We start from the raw sequence: 20182 nt of genomic DNA, 5'->3' as shown, positions 1-20182 counted from the left end.
GTGAAGATTTTTTCTAGAGCAAGTTTAAACTTTCAGAAGTTTTGCTTTACCGTAGCATTTAGATGTGTTTTGGAATTGCAGGAAGCGCTATTATTAAACAGTAGGATGGGATAAAGGGATATTACTCCAGCCTCTGGGAAATTCCCCTTTAGCAGAAATTAAGCCTGTAAAAATTTACCTAAAATGTTAGTCTTATATGAAAATGAGTGGATGGAAACAATAATTGTTTTAGGAGTGATTCAAAGGTTTTGCATATATGTGCTGTGCATCCAAGTTCCTACTATAAATATTCTATAGCCAAATATACCGCTGCTAATCTGCCTGAGGTTAATTTACAGTTCTTAATAGCAGAGGGATTTAAGACAAATACGAGTCAAAGCTATTTCCTTAAATAACTAAGATACTGAACTTCAAACCACAGTTCTATTGATTATTTTCTTACTGAGGGATAAAATAAAAAACAGGCAAATCATTATTTTACTATGAATAACCAAATGATCTGGAAGTTTCTGATTAAACTAATTATTTCTTGGCAAGAATCTCATTCAGAGATTAGTAATAACTTAATACGAGCCAGCTCAGGAGGTATTTGTGTGTTCTTTATGGGTGTGTTCTTTTCTCTTATGGAAGAAAGCTCAGGAATTCCCTGATGCGTAACTTTCCTTTCCTTGCACTCATTCAATGATTCCAAGAAACCTCCTATGCAGTTGTGTTTTGCATAATAGATTTAAAAAGTCAGTTAAAACCTTAGATATTTTTAAATAGATGAAGTGAAAATGTTTGGGAAAAAAACGTTATATGCTCTAAAAAACTTAAAGAAGTTGGCACAATCAAAAGAAAATAAAAAAGAAAAAGAAATCCCAAATATGAACCCTGCGGCGGGCACATCCACTGCAGAAAAGCCTTTAATGCCTGTGTGGCTTTATTACTACAGCAACGGGAACTGGGCAGATGGGACTGGATTTTCTGCTAGCTATGAGCAGGGATTTTTTTGTGTGACATGGTAACTAATCAAGTTGTCCTTATGCAAAATAATTCAATAGCTTTTAAGCATTTTTGAAAATTAAACTACTGTTTGGAAACAAGGTCAGGGCAAAATAATCATTTTTATTGAAATTATATTTGTCTAGGTTTCTGAGGATAAGTAACAGGAAATATTGAAGTGCAAGTGCATTTTTTATTCTGGGAGGCAGGCAATTCTTAATGACTTTTAAAAAGTCGTAATATTGTCAAATGTGTGTCTACTTCCCACTTCAAAGCTGACAGTGTGAAGTTACAGTCAGAGCAATTCTTCTCCCTAGAAAGACAAAAGAAAACCCAAAGACTCCCATTAGAAGGATTGTCTCTCTTCTTCACTCAAATCATCTCTGATACCAAACACCTTGGGAGACAGGGTTGAGAAGATGAACCCAGAACAACTGCCACTGAAATAATCTGTCGTGTATCATCTGTCTTAGGTTGCCTTGAAGGGTTCACGGGGTGAAATGCCTGACAGCGGGGAAAATGCTCCCAGGATACCCTAAAATTCCAAAGAACCTGGAAAGGCTTTCCATGATTTTGAAATTTTAAATCAGACATGTTTTGGGGGGAAAACGCAGTGTTTCCAGCCAGCTGTGACTCTTTTCCAGGAGACACTGAATGCAAAGTTGAAAAATTGTTCAAATAAGGACAATGAAATTTATTTTTTTTTTAGGCCCTCATTGCCAATAGTCTGTCTCAGGTTAAAATCCTGATCTGAGATGTGGCAAGACTGCTTCCCCAGCCAGCAACAAATAATTTGAGACAGCAAATGACGTTTAGTTACAGTGTTTATGACAGGCAGACTAATGCATCTGTGGAACCGCGGGTTTGAACTGTGGGACACTATTGTCTGCGCACTGAATCTGGCTTGAACAGCAGAGAACAGATAATCAGAGCAAACACCGTGTCTTGGGATTCTCAAAAGAAAGCTGTGCAGAGGTGGCCCAGCTTGTTCTTTATTCCAGAAAAACCCCACGGGAACACACTTCCTAGCGTGAAGGTGGAAGGATGTTTGGTTTGTTCTTAGACGGTAGGGCTGCCAGGGAGAACCTGCAAGACCAAAAACCTCAGCTCCCCAATTAAAATGGTTTCTTTGTGCCGTATTGATTCTTCTGATCTTGTTGCCAAACGATTTGAGTCTGAACACTAATTGAGACCTGGTTTAGATTGTTCAGACCTTTAATTGCAGGTGCTTTCTGTTTTTAATGATCCTGTGCAGTTTTGTGCTCACAGTGAGAACGGAGAAGTAAGAGTGATTGGGCAAAGGATTTTGGGGTGTCAGCCATGTGAAAGGGACAAGGGGATTGAGCAGATTGTGTGGCACCGGGAAGGGCTTAGCTGTGTTAATTTGAGATAGCATATCTACTGAGTTTAGGGGTGACCCAGTGTTCCCATACAGCGCTGCACAAAAGCCTCCCATAGCCCTTGTGCCACAGGTCCAGGCGTACCCGCCAAAAATATTCTGTCTCCCAAAGTTAAATGATCTCAGTTTTCTGGAAAACATGCCATAATATTACAACTTACGGAAACCAAATAAAATATCAAGTACGTAATATAGGGTTGCCAACTTAAATCTACAGACAAGAGCAACTTCGTGTGCGTTCTGTGGTACGGTATATATGACACCATTGTGTACAGCTGCCTGCCTTCTGTGGGTTTTTATTACTCATGTATGCACCCCTGATCTCCCTGCCTGCTGTCAGTAGAGTAGTAGAGCACGTATCGATTCTGGCTACTGTTGACTTTTGGTTTTGTTCCATTCTTATTTTATTTGTTTAGGGGTGTGTGCAGTAATTTTGCATTTAGGTTTCTGGGTTTAAAATAGTTGTAGGCTGTTTTTCACAAACTGTCAAAATATTTAGGTACGTGCATAATTGCTTGGTTGACCTTAAGCTCTTACAGAAGACTGATCTGGCAAAACTTTTACAGCAAGCGCGCCAAGTGCAAACTGGCAATCCATTCTTACAGTCTTGGAACTCTTGCAGGAGGTACTATACACCAAATGCCTTTGAAGATACTATTTATGTTTTGAGAGGGGATAGTATTTTAACATTGTTTTTAATATTATAATAATGCACTGATGGCAAAGTTTAGTGAAATATAATCACATTTATTTAGAACACTGAACTACTCTAGTCAAAAAACTGCTTTTAGGTGCAACAGTCCTGCTATCTGCTTGGCTGTACCTGTTGCTGCTTGTATTTTTAACATTGGCATGGAAATGCAGTAAGCTTAGGAAATTATGATGGCCATTGGGATTCAGGATTGTTTTGCTATCCATATTTTCATGGCAATTACATACCAGTATCCAGGTCATTGCTGTCTATCTCCCTGTGGCATGGTGGGTTTCCCCCCTCCCCCTGTGTATTTCTGCCACACTTAGCACGGGGACATCCCTGGCTAAGGAAGTCAAATAGTAAACGCCAGCTTTAACCTGTCTGCGATGTCAGATAACAGAGCAATCTGCAGTTACCAGGTCAGACACCTCTAGCAGTAACTAGCTGTCACTTTTGTCCAGAAAGTTTTATAAAATAAGCAGTTACTAAACCACAGATTAGTTTATTTTCTGACACTTCAGATGTTCTTGAACATTCAGTCTTGCCTCTGTAGCCTCTTTAATGATACCTGTTCTTATAATTGCTAGGGTACATACCCCATATTTTGACAGAATCACAGAATCGTATAGGTTGGAAAAGACCTTTAAGATCATCAAGTCCAACCGTAAGCTTAACACTGCCAAGCCCACCACTAAACCATGTCCCTAAGCACCTCATCCAAACGGCTTTTAAATACCTCCTGGGATGGGGACTCCACCACTTCCCTGGGCAGCCTCTTCCAGTGCTTGACAACCCTTTCAGTGAAGAAATTGTTCCTGATATCCAGTCTAAACCTCCCCTGGCGCAACTTGAGGCCATTTCCTCTCGTCCTATCGCTTGTTACCTGGGAGAAGAGACCGACCCCACCTCTCTACACCCTCCTGTCAGGCAGTTGTAGAGAGCGATGAGGTCTCCCCTCAGCCTCCTTTTCTCCAGGCTGAACAACCCCAGGTCCCTCAGCCGCTCCCCATCAGCCTTGTGCTCCAGACCCTTCCCCAGCTCCGTTGCCCTTCTCTGGACACGCTCCAGCCCCTCAATGTCTCTCTTGGAGTGGGGGGCCCAAAACTGCACACAGCATTCAAGGTGCGGGAGCTATTTTGCTAATAGAGCTTCCTTCTTAGGCATCTTTTGAGTGTTTTTATTGTGTAGCTGTGTTTGCTGTATAGCCAGATTCTCTTTCAAATTAGAGTATCAGCAAAATAAGTACAAGCAGATAAAGGAATGGTAGCCAATTGCTACTGAGCAGGAGCAGATGGTAACTCCTCAAGAATTCCCAGCCGCTTAGATCAGCCTGGGTGTCGCAGGAGTGGGAGGTGTCAGACACTGACTTGGGATTTGAAGAAGGGTGTCGGGTGGCTGTATGAGCGAGAGTTTGTGATTCATTCCAGGCAAGCTGCCTGAAAGCAAAAAAGCAATAGATTTAGTAGATACATCAATAATGTGACGTCATTAGGAAGAGAACTATCACAGCTTTTGTAGAGGGAAATTGTGCTTTCTATGCCCCTTAGGCTTCTTTCATGAATCAACTAACTATATTTTTAAGGGTCATCTGATATACTTGAATTTTCCAAAAAAGTTTTTGACGGTGTTCCTTCCCCTAGAGTCTCTTCTGGAAGCCAAGCAATTGTGGAGTAGGAGGGCTTGATTATTCTGTTCATCAGCCAGTTCCTGGCCTGCACTCAGATGGCGGGGAGGTTAGCAGTGAAATCACATAAGCATCAAAATTGTTTAACCTATTTGCAAATGGTTTGGAAAAGCAATAATTTTTACAGCAGTAAAAAATTATATTTGGTGATAAAAGTAAAAGATGGTCATAAAGAATTACAAAATTTCCTAAAGAATTAGCCTGTGAGCAAGATCTAAAAAGTTGGTGAATTAAACTCCGTACCAGTAAGCTCAAAGTTGAATGAAGGAGAAAGCTGCCTTAGCCAGGAGAGAGTTGTTTTGGATACTTCTGGGTAAACATTAGTTTAATCATCACTGTTACTCAAAAAAGGGATTAGAATTTCAGAAACCAGTAGGAAAGGAATATAAAATAAAGCAGAAAAAAGTATGTGATAGTCAAAATATGTAATATGCCCATATCTTGTATATAGCAAAAGTTCATCCACTACCATTAAGGTCATTGGTGTAGATGTAATTTTTAGCCAGTGTAAGCTCACATTAAGTAGCCTGGACGGGCAGATGGACATGTTTTGGGGAAGGAGCATTCTATAATTTCTTTATCTCGATACTTTTCCCAATTCTTAGTCAGATACAACACACTGGGTTAAAGCAGCCTTTGTCTGACAGCCGTGTTTATTTGTCCTCTTGCATTCTTGTGCTTCGATCTTGTTACTGGGCACTAACAAATACTGTATAGTACATACTTTTATGTTAAACCATTTCAGAGAGGAACATAACATTTTCCTGCCTACGGCCCAGTTTGCCAAGCAGGTGAGCAGGATTCCTGAAAGGCAGAAGCTCTCTCTGTAGGAATGAGAGGAGCTGGAGGAGGACTGCACACTTTGATTTCTCCATCCTCCAGAAGTCTTCCATTGCAATTGACGTGCACTTTACCTTCCCAGAGAGTGTGTGTTAACATATCCGATATATTAAAAGCAGTAATTATAGCCTAGGAGATATTTGTAAACCTTAAAAAAGTGTTTTTGGGGTGTGGGGTAGAATGGTCATGGCTGAGAGCATTTGAGGCACAGCATTTTGTTGTCCAGAGTACACGAAAGAGTGTCTTCCACGTGTTGAGGATCATGTGTGAGGGCAAACACAAGGGTTTTCCCTGGAGTATTAAGGGATCAACTGATCACCTACAAGGCAAAATTGTAACCACTTGTCATTTGAATAGATTGGAATATGCTGCTTTGATATCTGCTCTACCTACTCATGCAAAATACTGTGTGAAAACCACCAGCCTTACTGTTTAATTTTTGATAACTTATGTTTTAGCATGAATATTAACCAGAAAGTATACCCATGTGACTAACTATATTGGCAGTGCTGACTCCACGGGATTTAACACTCAGTATGAAAGCTGAAAATCCGAAACTCCTAGATCTAGATCTAACCAAAAAACAGTTCTGAAAATAGGTTCTGGTTTGTGTCAGAAAAGACTTAACTGCCAGTTGTTCATGCTGCTTTTACCTCCGTTTCAATCAAGCTTTTGATTAAAGATGTTATAATTGTTAAAATCTATCTTGTATCTGTTTACAGACTTACCTTTTCATTTTTAAATAGCAAAATCACCAGAGTTTTGGCAGACATCTGAATCTTGTTAGAAAATGCATATCCGAAGCAGCTTATGAGGAGAGAGAGGTTAATTTTAATTTTTATATTAGATGCCTTAAATTTAAATGCTAGAAAAGAGTGTGTGTGTGTATGTGTGTATATATACATATATTTTTATATTAGAAATGGAAATGTTAATATCTTAAGTTTACTTTTTTCCTTTTTATTTTCTATCTTAAAAAAACTATTGCTTTTTAAACTGAATCAATAATTCTAAGCACGGTCATTGATTTAGCACAATAATATAAGAGAGAGGCCTGTTTTTCTACTCCTGCATGACCTATTTACTGAGTAGCGGGTACACACTGGAGCTTACTAGCTTATAGAAGAGCCGATCAGGTAATTTAAGATTCTACAAGCTGTACACATTCAGGCTAAAATGTGATAATTATAATTCTGACCTTTCACTCCATCAGCATTAACTAGACTCACTGGGAGAAAGTATTTTGTTTGAGAGAAAGTATTTTGAATGACTAAGTTGAACTAGAACAGTTATATAACTCCGTGTAAGCCTGAAATTAGGTTACTAAAGTTTGTCCTAGATGCTAAATTTGTCTTCTGGACTGTTGTCCTCACACACAGCAGTTCTGCTAGACTTTTTTCTTTCTTTTTTTTTTTTTTTTTAATTTTTCAAGTTAGAACATAATCATGGGTATATGCAGTGGCCTTATGAAGTTCTTCAGTGTAACAGCTCCTTGCTCCTCCTGCTTTCTGTGTTGTACCCAATTACTTATCCATGCAAGAAATCTCCCTGTTTTGCTCTCTCTGTTTAAGTTTCTTTAAAGATTTTAGCAGGGACTTTTTGAAAACCTTTCAGAAAGCTGGGAAGATGGTATGCATGAGAGCATCTCGATGTTTTTGCTTGTTGGTCTCCTCAAAGAAATCTAATGGGTTTGTAAGGTCTGATTTTTTTGTTTTAAAAGCAGTATCGACACTGCTGAAGAACTCTCATCCAGTAATTATATTATCTGTTATAGCTTCTACTAATTTATTCAGTACGGATATAAGGTTAGCAACCTATTAGCTTCCTCCCTGACCATTAAAAAATGGCATCACATTTGCTACCTCCTAGTTCCTGAGGTGTGTAAGCAAGAGATTACGTACCACCATTAGCAACTCAGGAACTTCATTCTGGAGTTCCTTTAGGTCCTTTGGATGACATGATATGGTTCTGTTACCTCTTAGCGTCCTAATCACACAACTTTGCGTTTGGCCATGTGACAACATAAATGATTTGCTCTTATCTGCTCTGCCTCTGGTCCAGTTGTGATTTGAATTATCCTTTTACCTACTCACAACCCTCACCTTTTCCTGCAGGTTTGATTAGTTTGGGGTTGCTTTACTTTGGGTTACTTAAAAAATGCGTAACAATGTAGAGCCAAGAATGATCTGCACTGGTGCCTCTTAGAAGTGTATTGGGCGGGCAAGAGCATCACCTACTTCTATTTCAGTAAGGTTTAGTGGTTTGGCAGCTAATCAATCTTTAATCCATTGAATATACGTTGTGTTCTTATAATGCTTGGATACTTTAATTGAAGTATTATGCAACATTCAGTTGTTACTTACATAAATCTAAACATATCAATATCAACACCGTTACCTTGTCAACCAAACGTGTAATCTCCTCAGATGACGTTTGTGAAGGTAATTGGACCAGATTGTGTTGGTTGTTATTTGTTACCACGCTTTGATTTCACACAAAGACTTCCATATCTTCATTCTGTGTTTTGACTGAGCTTGAGGGGAAACTAATTATTTAGAACCTACGCATATCAAAACCATCCTTTAACCCTTTCATAGTAATAGTTTTCTTCACCATTTTTAAGTATTAACACTTATTATAAGACCTATACACCAGTATTAAGACTTCTTATAAGTCAGCCTGTATAGTCTGGGGATCCCCTTGGAGATCTCTTTTCAAAAAACCCTAACGTTTAGTTTCTTTGGATATGTTTATAAATGGATGTTGTAAGTCTAGGCAGTAAGTGTGCAGCAGCTGAGTAACATCTTCTGTCGTGACAAATGGAGTAGGTGCTCCACAGCCCTTTAGAGGTGAATCTCTAGCAATCGAACTTCCTCCCCCTGCTCTACCGCTCTGCTGTGCCGACCGTATAGAAACTGCATACGCTGTCGCTGAGACGCAGGGGTCCTTGCTGTAAACAGGATTTGTAACCAGCTGTGCCCCGACCCCAAAACAGCCTGTACACAGGTTCTTCCTTATTTATTCTGCATGTCATCCTTTCTGTGGCGTGTGTATGAAGTCAGTGATAAAATCTACATATTGATGAGGATTATTATTATTATGGAGAGTGAAAAAATACTGTTGATACTGGATAGTACACTTTATCTACTGCAACCAGAGAGGATCCAAAACTGTGTTAGGATGTGATCAGTCTTCAAATGCGTGGAAGACAGCTTCAAATCCTGTTTTCAGGAATACATTTAGACAAGCCAGGCAGCAGTAATTTTAGGTATGGTTATTTCTGCCTTGTGTAATGGGGTAGAATGACTTTCCAGAGTATTTTTCAAACCTTGTTTTCCATGATTGACTCCTCTGGCTCCCATAAGGAGTCTAGCAGTGAAAGGTTGTTTAACAGCAGCCCCAGGTGTACCATCTGTGGAAACTCCAACTGTTTAATTTCTTCACAATCTGTTTTGGAAGAGACGCCTCAGTGGTCCTGGGGTCCCAGTTTTATCAAGATGTTGGTGTCACAGTGTCATTGGTTAGAACAGCTCTGGAAACTTTCTTAGCAACTCAATTACACAGAGACCAGTTGAAGAAACGAGAAGTCATGTTCTCTGTGACTGGCGACCAGGGGTTATGCCCATGGGAGAAGAGTCTGCGCATTGCTTGGGAACATATGATAGGGAGTGAAGGGTCTAGCTTGTGAAGAGCTGGAGGAGGATGGGAGGTTGCTATATGCTACTGAAAGATACAGATGTTGTTGGAGTTTGAATAGTGAATATCAGCATGGCTAGCACAAGCAGAAGTAGAACTGCTCTAATAACGTTCTCATGGGACAATGAGGAGGGTTCAGGAGGTTATGATTATGAGGACCTTATTTTTTTCCTACATATGCATGGTAAGACTTTTGGAGAATCTTACTTGTATAGGAAGCAGGTAACCTCTTATTGTAAAGTCAGTTTTATCACCCACTATTCTATAAAGGTACCTTGTTTAATTTCAAGGATTAATGAGTCTAGGGATTCATTTGACTGAACTGCCAAAAAATAATTGTACCTTCTGTTTAGATCTTACATCCTCATTTTTATTTTTTATTAGTGAAACAGGTTTGAACTTTGAAGGAGTGTTTCAAACCATTGCTTTCAGAGCCTCATTTGGCTCTTACTGTTCCTTTTGGAGATTGCATGCCTTAATTTTGAAATCTTAATTTAAAAGAGAGAGTAAGAAGGACAATAAACAAACAGCTTTTCAATCCAGGCAGTCCTCGTATGGATACCTAACTGGGAGTGATGTCAAAGTCTCTTGTGCTTTTTTCAAGTGTATTTTTAAAAGAGCCGGTTGTCTAGGTCGGTGCCTTTTTGAACAAAAGATTAATAAGCATCCATGAAAAAAAATAAGTTCAGAGTATGTAAGTGAGAAGTTCTTAATGTGTCGTCAATGGCAATAGCCCAATTACAAATGATAGTACAAAGAGAACAGAGAACTCCAGGCTCACTTGTGCTTGAATAAGGGTTTGTTCTGCTCACAGTTTGCTGTGGGTTTGTTCTTCTCAATTTGCTACTCCTCCCAGAACTACAGCCTGTACGCATCAGCCTGGCTGAGGCCAGAATACCTTGCACATTTTACTAGCAAAGTGAAGTTGCTTGCTGTTAATGTTCTGAGAACTGCACCTTAACTGCACAACACAGATGCTCAGTGCGGAATACTGTGCATTGGTGCTCTGTTAAATGTCATCTTTATTTACGCATGGTATCTTTTGGTCTTTCTAAAACATTCAGGTTTGACTACCCAAGCATGGATTTGCAGTTAAGCTGCCAGCACACTTTTTGTTTGAAAGTTCTGACCTTAAATGCAAAGCACTTTCCTTTTGTTTTTTTTTCCCTTTCTAATAACCTTTAGGAGTATGAAAACCTTTGTCACTTGTTTTAAATATCCTTATGACAGGTCCTTGTAAGCCTGTACGTATTTATAGTAAATATTACACTGTCTTTGTCACCAGGGCGATTGCAGCTATGAACTGGAGATTCAGCCTCACTTACGTATTGAAGACGTTAATGTTCAAAGGAATAAAAGTCATCTTTCCGTGACCAACTCCACATTTGATCAGAAAGCATGCTCATCTAGAAAAGACCTGGCACACAGATCAAAAGTAAAACCATTTTTACCTGATGTAAATGATAACGGGAGTGAATTCTTTTCCACGTTTAAAATAACAAAAACAAAGCCTCCCAAAAGAACTTCTGGATTAAATTTGGAAGTGCCTGTGTTGCCTACAGATATTAATACTTCATCTTCCTACCCTGCAGGAAAGCTTGCTCTGGTTGAAAATACTGACCAGGGCAGTCAAAAGGATGAGGAATTAGAGGTGACATTTGACTTAAATGAATTTATTGACCTATGTGACAACAGTGAAAGTACTGTAATTCATGAAAGTGCAGCAATAAAGGAATACAAAGCTGTAGATAAAGCTTGTAGGTCACTGGAGACGAACCACGCAGATTCGGGTTATAGTAGCTTCACAGCTGAGAAATCACCTGTGTCCTCTGACTTATTTTATCTTCCTGAATCATACATAGATTCATTTGCGCTTGTGAGAACATCTGAGGAGCCTTCTTGGTTAAAACAAATATTTTCCCAAGTTAAAAGGCTTTTATCACAATCTCCTCCCTCTTCAAATAAATTTTATGATTTTGAAAACATGATGACAAATGAAGAAACAGTATGTCCTTTTCAAAAAGTTATTTCGGATAGTTATTCAGAGAGACTGCGGGAAAAAGTCTTTCCTGCATCCTCAGAAGCTGATCGTTCGCTTCTGCTCTTTGAAAATCCTGAACTGAAAGTCACCAGTGAATTGCGTGCTTCTGTAAGTACCTGTTTTTCAAAACCTGTGTCGTCTTCTGAGACTGCTGTTGTTAAAGCCAAAGAGGAACTTCACTGGAATGACAGCTTTGATAATCTGTTTGACAATGAAGAACTCACTGAAATTCAAAAGAAAACTCCAACAATAAATCACATTCTGACAAATAACCCTTCAAATAAGTATTGTGTCCAAAAAGATAAAGATCTTGAAATTAACAAGAAAAATGTGATTACTGATGAAAAGAAGAGTATACATTTATTTGAAGATGAACACATTTACGACACAAATAATGGAAGTTTTTCTGTGAAAAATAAGTGTTTAGTCAAGTCAGATTCAGGCAAGAGTGTTGTTAGGCCAGTTGCAGAGCGAGGCTCCGAGCAGTTTCCGTCAGAGGTGTGCTGCGTGAACGCTGACAAGACCTGCCAGGAGCAGCCAACAGGCAGTAAAACCACAGCCATGGCAACGTCAGGTGACGTTAGTGTGACTGAGCCGTTTCTGGAAAATGATGATCTTTATGGCTGTTCTCAAGAACTGTTTTCTGTTAACTTTGATCTGGGATTTTCCATTGAAGAGTGTGAGAACGGGATCTTTGAAGAAGCCATATATACTAATGATACCAGAAAATTAAATGATGCCTCAGGGAGTCATGCAGATGTTAAATCCCCTGAAGATAAAACAAAATTATTGAATAGCTCCCGACTTGAAACATTGCCAGAAAGGGATTGCAAGACTCTTGAGAGAAGAGACATTTCCGCACCATTGCCATTCCAGAGTAGGAGCATGAATGATAGAGAAGGGACTGCGGATGCTACCACTGCAGTGCCTTTCTTGAAGTCAGGAGATGGAAGAACGGGAAGGGGATCACCTGAAGCTGTGGCTTCTGCGCTTTCTACCCCCAAAAGTAGAAAGGTTATGAATATTGAAGCTATGAAAAGAATTCATATGAATGTCTTTTCTAGTGCCAGGGAGGCAATTCCAGAGGTGCCTCTTACAGATAAAGTAAATACAAGCCCACGTAGGCAGAACTTTGGGAGTTCAGTCTTGGATGCGCTTGATTCCCCTTTAGGAAGAACTGAAAACCTGGAAGACGCCAGCCTTCATAGTTCATGTGTGTTTCCTGCTGAAGGTAGGGATTTCAGTGGTACAGTTAGTTAATTACCTACATGTTTAAATAAATAATGTAGAATCCAGTATCTTCTGGATCCTGTATCTTTTGGATCCTCAATTTGGTTTTATGACTTAGGTGGGAAGGATGAAAGGAAAAGGGAATAATGGTTATAATACTAGAAGTTGGCTCAATGAGGAGACTTTCCAGAATCTTAACCCTGCGTACAAGCTCAGCTGTTTGAGGTGGAAACGCACGCATGAGTCTTGGAGGAAGTACTCAGAATTAAACCTCTCATATCTCTTCACAAGTGCTAACAGTGCAGCCCTGTGAGACGTAATCGTGTGAGCTATAGCTGCCTTTAAAGCCCCTTCTTAATCCTCTCAGTATATGATTCGTAATCATCTGGATCTGTTGCGCTTCAATCCCTGGATCCATGCCCTCATATTTTCCTAGCATTGTTCCCGAGGAATAGAAGCTCTACTGAAGGGTTTCTTTCAGTTTAGTTGCAATTGACTTGTATTTAAAACTTTCTGATTATAACTTCAGCACAAACCTGGATTGTCTTAAAAATATTGACTGTTTGTAGGCTCTATTCTGTTTTTTATTTCCTCCCTTCTCTCTCCCCTTCTGTCTTTTTCTGTTTTAGGACCAATATACCATAAAAAATATTTTGTATTCAAATATTGCCAATATATAAATGACCATCATTCTTCACTCGTAGGTCACCTACAGGTCATATTCACACCCTTTGTGGTGTTTATCTCTGAATAACCTTGAATCACTTTCAGAACAATTCAGGCTTAATAGTACTCGGTCTGATCGTAGGGCACACTGAGTTTTTCTGAATGGTTTTGTTACTGTCCTTAAACATTGAAACAAAGCATAAACAGTCCCTTTGGTGGCTAAAGCATCTTTTTTTCCTTCTCTTTGAATTTGTCTGATAGTCATCATGGTTTCTGAAGGTGATTGATTGTTGAATGCCACCTTTCTTCCTGAATCATCACACCTTCAAACTGGTATGTTAGTCTGCTGATTCCAAAATTGTAATCTAGTTAACAAAAAGCAACCAAACAAAAAACCCCACACCAAAACCACAAAAGGAGACAAATTGCTGTTTGAGCATTGCAGGGTTAATACTGAACCTGGATCAGATCGTTAAGGGCTTTGTCTGGTCGGGTCTTGAAAAACCTCCCTGGACAGTGTGTGTTGTCAAAATGATAGTTACTGGTATTTACATATGTTATTTTAGAAGTTGCAATGTTTGGGAATTTTGTGCTTTTCCGTAAAGAAATTCAAACCTTTGAGTGATTTGGTCAGAACCAACTCTCCATCCCACCCTATCCTGCCATACTCCCAAAGAAACAAAGGAACAAATAAGCCAGAGTGCTGTAGCTGCAGTGAATGTCGAGCCTGCTTTGGGGCAGGAAGGACGTTCTCATCGGCAGCATACCTATTGCACCCAGGCAGGGGGGGTCTCAGAACTGGAGCTTTGTCATGCAGAATGTGAGGGAGCATCTTGTATTTCATAAAGGCAGTCCTTTGTCAAAACAGAAAAGGCTGCAGTTATTTGCAAAGGAATTGGAAAGAGGAGTTTTTAGTGAGTTCTGGTGTGTTTCAGGGCACCCAAAGGGACATGTATTACAAACTGCTTCCGGGAGTGTAACTCCTACTCAACTTTTAAGGGCTTCTTCTCTTGGTTTCATTTTTCACCTCCCTTTTTCTGTATCTGTACTGCCTGGGGTAATCACTTCCACGCAGAGTCTCTCCAGGGAAGTAGGATTTATTGTACATCTCAGCTGGAGATTATTTATTTTGATTAACAAGGCTAAAAAGAACAATATTTGACACATAGATCAATAAGTAATCTCCTTTGTAGGTACTTTTATAAGAGAGACAGATTTTGATTGCTCAGTTATAGCAATATTGTATTGTGAACAATGCATTTTCTTGTGAATGTTGTTTACTATTTCTTCTGTAGGAATCAGCAGTGAGAGTGAAGAAGAGATTGTTTTCCAGAGAAAAAATAGGAAAAAAAAGAATGTTTTGACGTCTCCTGATGTGAGTCTTAGAAAAAGGAAAAAAAAAAAAAGACAAGAGAAGCAAAATGACAAGGAAGTCACACACCAAAACAAAAATCCTCTTTGCAATTATACTTATTTCTGTTTACATAGGTTATGAACGATAGTGATTTTGAATCGCCGATTCGTGCCATCAGAAAACGTCGACACCCACTTAACATGGTTAGTAAGTGCTTTGGTGAGACAGAAGAAAAACAATGTGAACTCATTTATGGAGTATATATTTAAACATTTACTCTTTCTCCAGTCAGTAGGCAAGCGTTCTTATTAAAAGTATTTTATGCCATCTGACCTAAGGCATATTAGAAGGTAATTGCTTTCCTTCCTTCAGTTCTTTCCCGAGGTCTCCGAAGATGACTTTGTAGTTGTTGTTCGGCAGTGAATTATTGTTGCAGGCAGGAGAGCTGAGCTTCTCCCTTTGTGAAAGGCAGTAAAATAACCTTTCTTCTGCAAAGCTTTGAATAAAAAAAAAAAGTTCATGTCACATTTGACCTGATTTTTTTTCCAAATAACATGTACTTCATTTCCTTTTGTATTTGATAAGATGATTAGCGTTATTGCATTATTTTGCCATAGCAAATCAATCACAAAAAGTCAGGCGTTGCTTAAAAAACTAGATGTTGAAGGATGACTATGTAATTAAAGTATTGCTTTCTTTAGTCTTATTTACTAAAGTGTTTGTGAAATGTTCTTCTAGTCAGACATGTCCAGTGATGACAGCATGGATTTTCACAAGAACTCAAGTAGGACCACAAATAGCAGGTCAGCAGCCTGTAACCAAAACCAGCTGAGAAGTACGAAACGGCAAAAGGTCAAGAGCAATTTTACATACAAGGTATGTGATGTTACATGTCTCTCTTAATACATTGAGGTAGTATTTGGGGCAGTTTGCATTGAAGTTGCAGTGCAGATAACGGCTGTGCTTTGTCATGTGTGTGTGTCTAAGTGCACATTTGCATCATTGCAAAACCTCGTCAGAATACTTCTTTGAACATAAGCAGCGTATGTTACCAAGCAAAACCAAAAAGAGACAGAAAGAGACTTAGTGAGATTCTGCAAGAGTTCAAACTGCAAGAATGAACTGAAAATATTTTCTAATTTGTCTATATTTAAATTTAAAAACCCGTGAAAATGCCAGAAATGTTGAGTACTGGTTTCACATACTTAAGATGAAAATTTACTGTGTCATTGAGTCACTCATTCTGGGGCTTGTGTGTATTTTATGGCCTAAAAAATGGAGCTTCTGTCTATTTTATGGCCTTTGTAGGATCTCATGATACAGCTGTATTATAGTAGGCATGCAGTTGGGCAGTCATTTGTTTTAAGACATTGTTTAGGAGGGTTGAGGCTCATAGCTATTTCACACAAGTTTGTTGCAAACATTTGAGATGAAATCTTGAAACGCTGGATAATGATCTTAACCCTCACATCCATTGCCTGACTTGCAGAGGAATCTGCAGGGCCCTGCGTAATAACGTTCTGAAGCAAAATAACAATTTACGTTACAAGTAGAAGATAGTCAAAAATTAGTCAGACTCGGGAAGCTCAGGTACTTGTCCAGGACTTACGCTATTAGGGTATTTGATCATATGAATTTACCACCTACTCTAATGGTTTCAGCTTTGAATGTCTTAAGACAGCAACGGTCCCTCGACCCCAAAGCTTAAATCTTAATTTTGTATTTTACACTTTAATCTGTCACTGCATTGGGAATGGATGCAGGAGAGGATGCAGGGCCAGAATCATATATTCATAGTAAGTTGAAAAGCTCTTAAATACACATGGATGTGGTTCCACTAAGCAGAAATTACTGTAATCAGGACTCCAGGGCACATGCTGTTGGATATTTTTAATGTTTTAAGATAGTCTTCATTATGGAGACTTCCCTATAGTATCAGTATTTTATGTTCTGGAATACAAAGAATTAGGTAGATGAAAAATCTGGTTTTCAATTTTATTTAAACATTTTTTAAATGTGAGACCAAAAGGCTGATGGAAAGAGAGTGTGTTACCTATATACTTAGGAAATTCTACTCTGCCTTCACATACCATCTTACCTAAACATTCATAGTGATGAACATGTCAGAATTCCAGATCCACAAAAGATCCAAGACATCAAAATCATTCTGACCAGTCCACCACCAGTTACGGTGCTCTGTCAGAAGCACAGGTAATGGAGTTGTAAGTGCAGCAGAGATCTGCAATTAGGTTAATGGAGATTGTGAGAAGTCCAAGGTGACCAAAATAGCCACTGGCACTGAATTCAAAGATTCAATAAATAATTTAAGAACCTGGTAACTTATTGTTTCCCAAGTGCGACCAGACTCTTGCCTGTTGGTTTCTGGTGTCACGGTGCTTTTCACACTGCAGGGTTTGTCCTCTCCGTAGTCCTTCACAAGTAAGAAGGATTAAGACTAATTGGCAATAGCATTGAGAGTTCTTTCCTGTAAACAGGTGACCTCCAGTGTGTTTCAGAATAATCAAAACTGTTCTGTAAGAGGAAGTATTAATAATGCCTATCATTCAGGCTTGCTAATTGGTGTAAACAAATAACTAAAACACTTAGGAAAATTTGAAAATCAGAGATGTCACTTATTGCAGCACAAGATGCCTTAGTCTCCCATGTACTAAACTAAAATTTACAGCTTTGTGCTTTTTGTTCCAAGTATTTTGGAGGCAAACAAATCATTCTTTTGGAGTAATTGGGATACATAATGTTTTTTGAGTTCTTTTCACGTTTTACTTTAGTACTTTATAGCCAAAATTATAAGATAAAAAGTTAGCTTAATATAAAGTACCTCTGACAAAATATCTTTCTGAATCAATTTTGTTTTGTTTTGTTTGTTTTTTTGTTTTGTTTTGTTTTGTTTCCATGTACATTCGTCTGAATGTTTTATTGTCTGTTTTTGATGAAACTTAGTAGCAAGGTTTGTATCATGTCTCCTGGACCTCAGTTCACGTGTGAAGTGCCTCATCTTCCCTGAAAGACGAGCATTTTCTCAACAATGAGTTGCACTGTGTGATGAATTAATGAAACAAGTAATCCTAAGTCCTAAACAGGAAAGGGCAAAACCAGTGTGAAGTCTGTATCCGAAGTTTCTAGTGGACTTGGGTTCAGAGTAATCCAGCACTTCAAAATCAAAACAGATTTTTGAAAGCCAATACAATGAGTAAAACTAGATTTCTAAGTTACAAAATAACCTAATATTTTGGTGTAGCTTAGCTACAATGTGTTAGTAAACTCTGCCTGTGCTATTAACTGATCTAAGTACAAACAGTGCTGCACACGGTGGTTACCTTTGGCCAGCGCTTTGAAATGGACTCCAGCTTCACCCTTCTGGGCTGGTGGGGCAGACGTTTGTGCGCTGTCATGTATTTCACTGACCTTTGTGTTCTTTGCATCGCTGTTCCCTGTGATGGATTCTCTTTTCAAAGCCAGAAGCCTAATACCTGTGATCATCTAAGCAGCTGATGTTCTGAAGTCACGAACTCATTTAATCAGAGGTCTCGTATGTAACATTAGTTAATTGGGAGCCAGCTTCTAACTGAAATTTTGTTTGGATTTTTTTTGTTTTTAGAATGCAGCACGACAGTTTTTAGATGAAGAAGCTGAGATGTCCCAGCAAGATGCAGATGGTGTTTCATCTGATGAGAGTGATGATGCAGAGAATGAGCTGAACTCTTCACTTGCTCAATTCCTGAACGATGATGTAGAGGTCACACAAGTGTTAAATGGTGAATGAGGAGAGCTGTTTATGGTTTTAAGACAAGGGGTGTTGCTTAGCAAATGGTGTATGATAGGCACGGCCATGCGGCCAGCCGGTATGTCAGCATGAGTTGGCTAACAAGCAGTAACCTTCTCAGCTGTGGTAAATCAGGTGCTTTCCATTACCTGTTTGTACCTTTTCTCTTTGTATTCGTGTGGGTTTCTTACGTAGGAAGTTCCTCACTGGAGTCTGTACTGTGCAATAGCTTTGGGCAGGCTAGAGCCAGTTCTTCGAGGATTGAGGGGGCAGGAGATCCCCTCTTGCTAAGAGTCAGCCACCCCCTCATACACCATTATGACTGAACAGAAACACCATTTTCCATTTCACTTAGAAATTTCTGAATCTTTTAGGTCTCCTGTTACAGGGAGACCTAAAATATGATATGAAATAACTATATGAATGTTAAAGATAAAATTGCAGTGTTGACACTGACAGAGCTGAGAAGGTAATGCAGTTTTTTGGCCCAGATGGTTTACTTACCCCTGTGCTTATGAACCTTGTCTTTCCCTGGGAGATTTGCATGATGGCATCATCTTATTACCATTTAAGGTCCCAGATGTTGCTGAGGATTTTTCTTCTCCACTGAAATTGTGAGTTGTTCCCTGTAAGATCCTGCGTAGGCTTCAGTAAACCCATCCCTTTCTCGTATGGTTTCTGAAATCAGTTGCTGTGTCTGTTTTGGGAGAGTCTTGCAACACGGAAAACTGAGTGATTTGTGTTTCCTGCGGTTAACATTGCCCTTGTCCCTGGTACGGGCATCCAGACCTCTGCCTGCTGAGAAAACCTCCTACGTGGCAGCTTTCATGACAGCAAGCTGGGTAGACCTAGTCCTTGTCTTTGGGATCTTCAGAGCTGTCTGGAGAATTCCAAATTTTTGTTTTGTGAAATACAGGGTTTTGGGAGACTATAAAGGAATTACTTAATATGGAAAACACAATGTAACAATAATGAATTAAAAATTATATCCTTAATAATACTGTATTCTCTTTTATCTTCTTGTTTAAATTCAGACTGTGAGATGAAAGAAATTTACCTGAAGTCTGTGCGTAGTCCAGCTCTTGGCAATAGATTCAAAATGGTTCATCGTGAATTCAACACCATGGCAATTTTCTCACAGGTATGAAACAAAATGACTACTGTCCTTGTGAAATTCCGAGTGCGTGACCGTATTTAGGTTCTCATCCTACTTTGAAGTGTAGTTTGCAGCCTATTGTTGACAAATAATAAGTTCTAACAAATTTTTGACTTCATTTTGATTTTTAAGTTAAAGTGTGCAGACACATACGCTTTGATAGAAGCCTACACACCCCGTTCTTCAGCCAGAGACAGGCTGTCAGCCAGGCTGAAGCGAAAGCACCCCAATCCCTAGTCTTGGCACTGAAGAGTGCTGATCGTTGCTGATCGATGTAGGACTGCACGGTGCTTCCAGGGTCGGAAGCTTATCTCCCCCTCTCCGCTGTCTTCCACTGTCACAGGGGATACTGACTGACATCTTCTGAGGAAGAGTCCTCTCACCCATATGTGATGTTTCCAGTCTCTTAACCAACTTCCCAGTTTGGGGAAACAAGCAACCCCCAAATAGAGGTGTTACAGTTCGGGTGTGTTCCTGTTACCCAGCTGTATGTCAGACTGCCCTGCGCTTTTGTTGCCAGACAAGCAGCAGTGCCAAGAGATCAAATTTTCGCTAGCAATTACAAGGTTAGCTCCTGGAATGTAAGTTTGGAAACATTTACGAGAAAATAAAGTAGCGTATTTAACAGTGCTTGTTGCTGCTCCTCAGCGCTCC

At 39.3% G+C, this 20182-nt stretch overlaps 1 protein-coding gene across 2 annotated transcripts in view; it reads left to right on the top strand.

Moving 5' to 3' along the window:
• The window catches only part of FANCM (FA complementation group M), an 80935-nt gene that overhangs the window by 55125 nt on the left and 5628 nt on the right, over positions 1 to 20182 (top strand). For both annotated transcript variants that reach the window (XM_072865763.1, XM_072865761.1), the window contains 6 exons: positions 10583 to 12569; positions 14530 to 14609; positions 14723 to 14791; positions 15327 to 15464; positions 18208 to 18364; positions 19407 to 19513. In XM_072865763.1, coding sequence (XP_072721864.1) covers positions 10583 to 12569; positions 14530 to 14609; positions 14723 to 14791; positions 15327 to 15464; positions 18208 to 18364; positions 19407 to 19513 — 2538 coding nt within the window. The remainder of the gene's footprint in view (positions 1 to 10582; positions 12570 to 14529; positions 14610 to 14722; positions 14792 to 15326; positions 15465 to 18207; positions 18365 to 19406; positions 19514 to 20182) is intronic.

The sequence above is a fragment of the Ciconia boyciana genome, chromosome 6 (assembly GCF_034638445.1).
Source record: "Ciconia boyciana chromosome 6, ASM3463844v1, whole genome shotgun sequence".
NCBI classification, from domain to species: domain Eukaryota; kingdom Metazoa; phylum Chordata; class Aves; order Ciconiiformes; family Ciconiidae; genus Ciconia; species Ciconia boyciana.
This window is presented reverse-complemented; position numbering and strand designations above follow the sequence as displayed.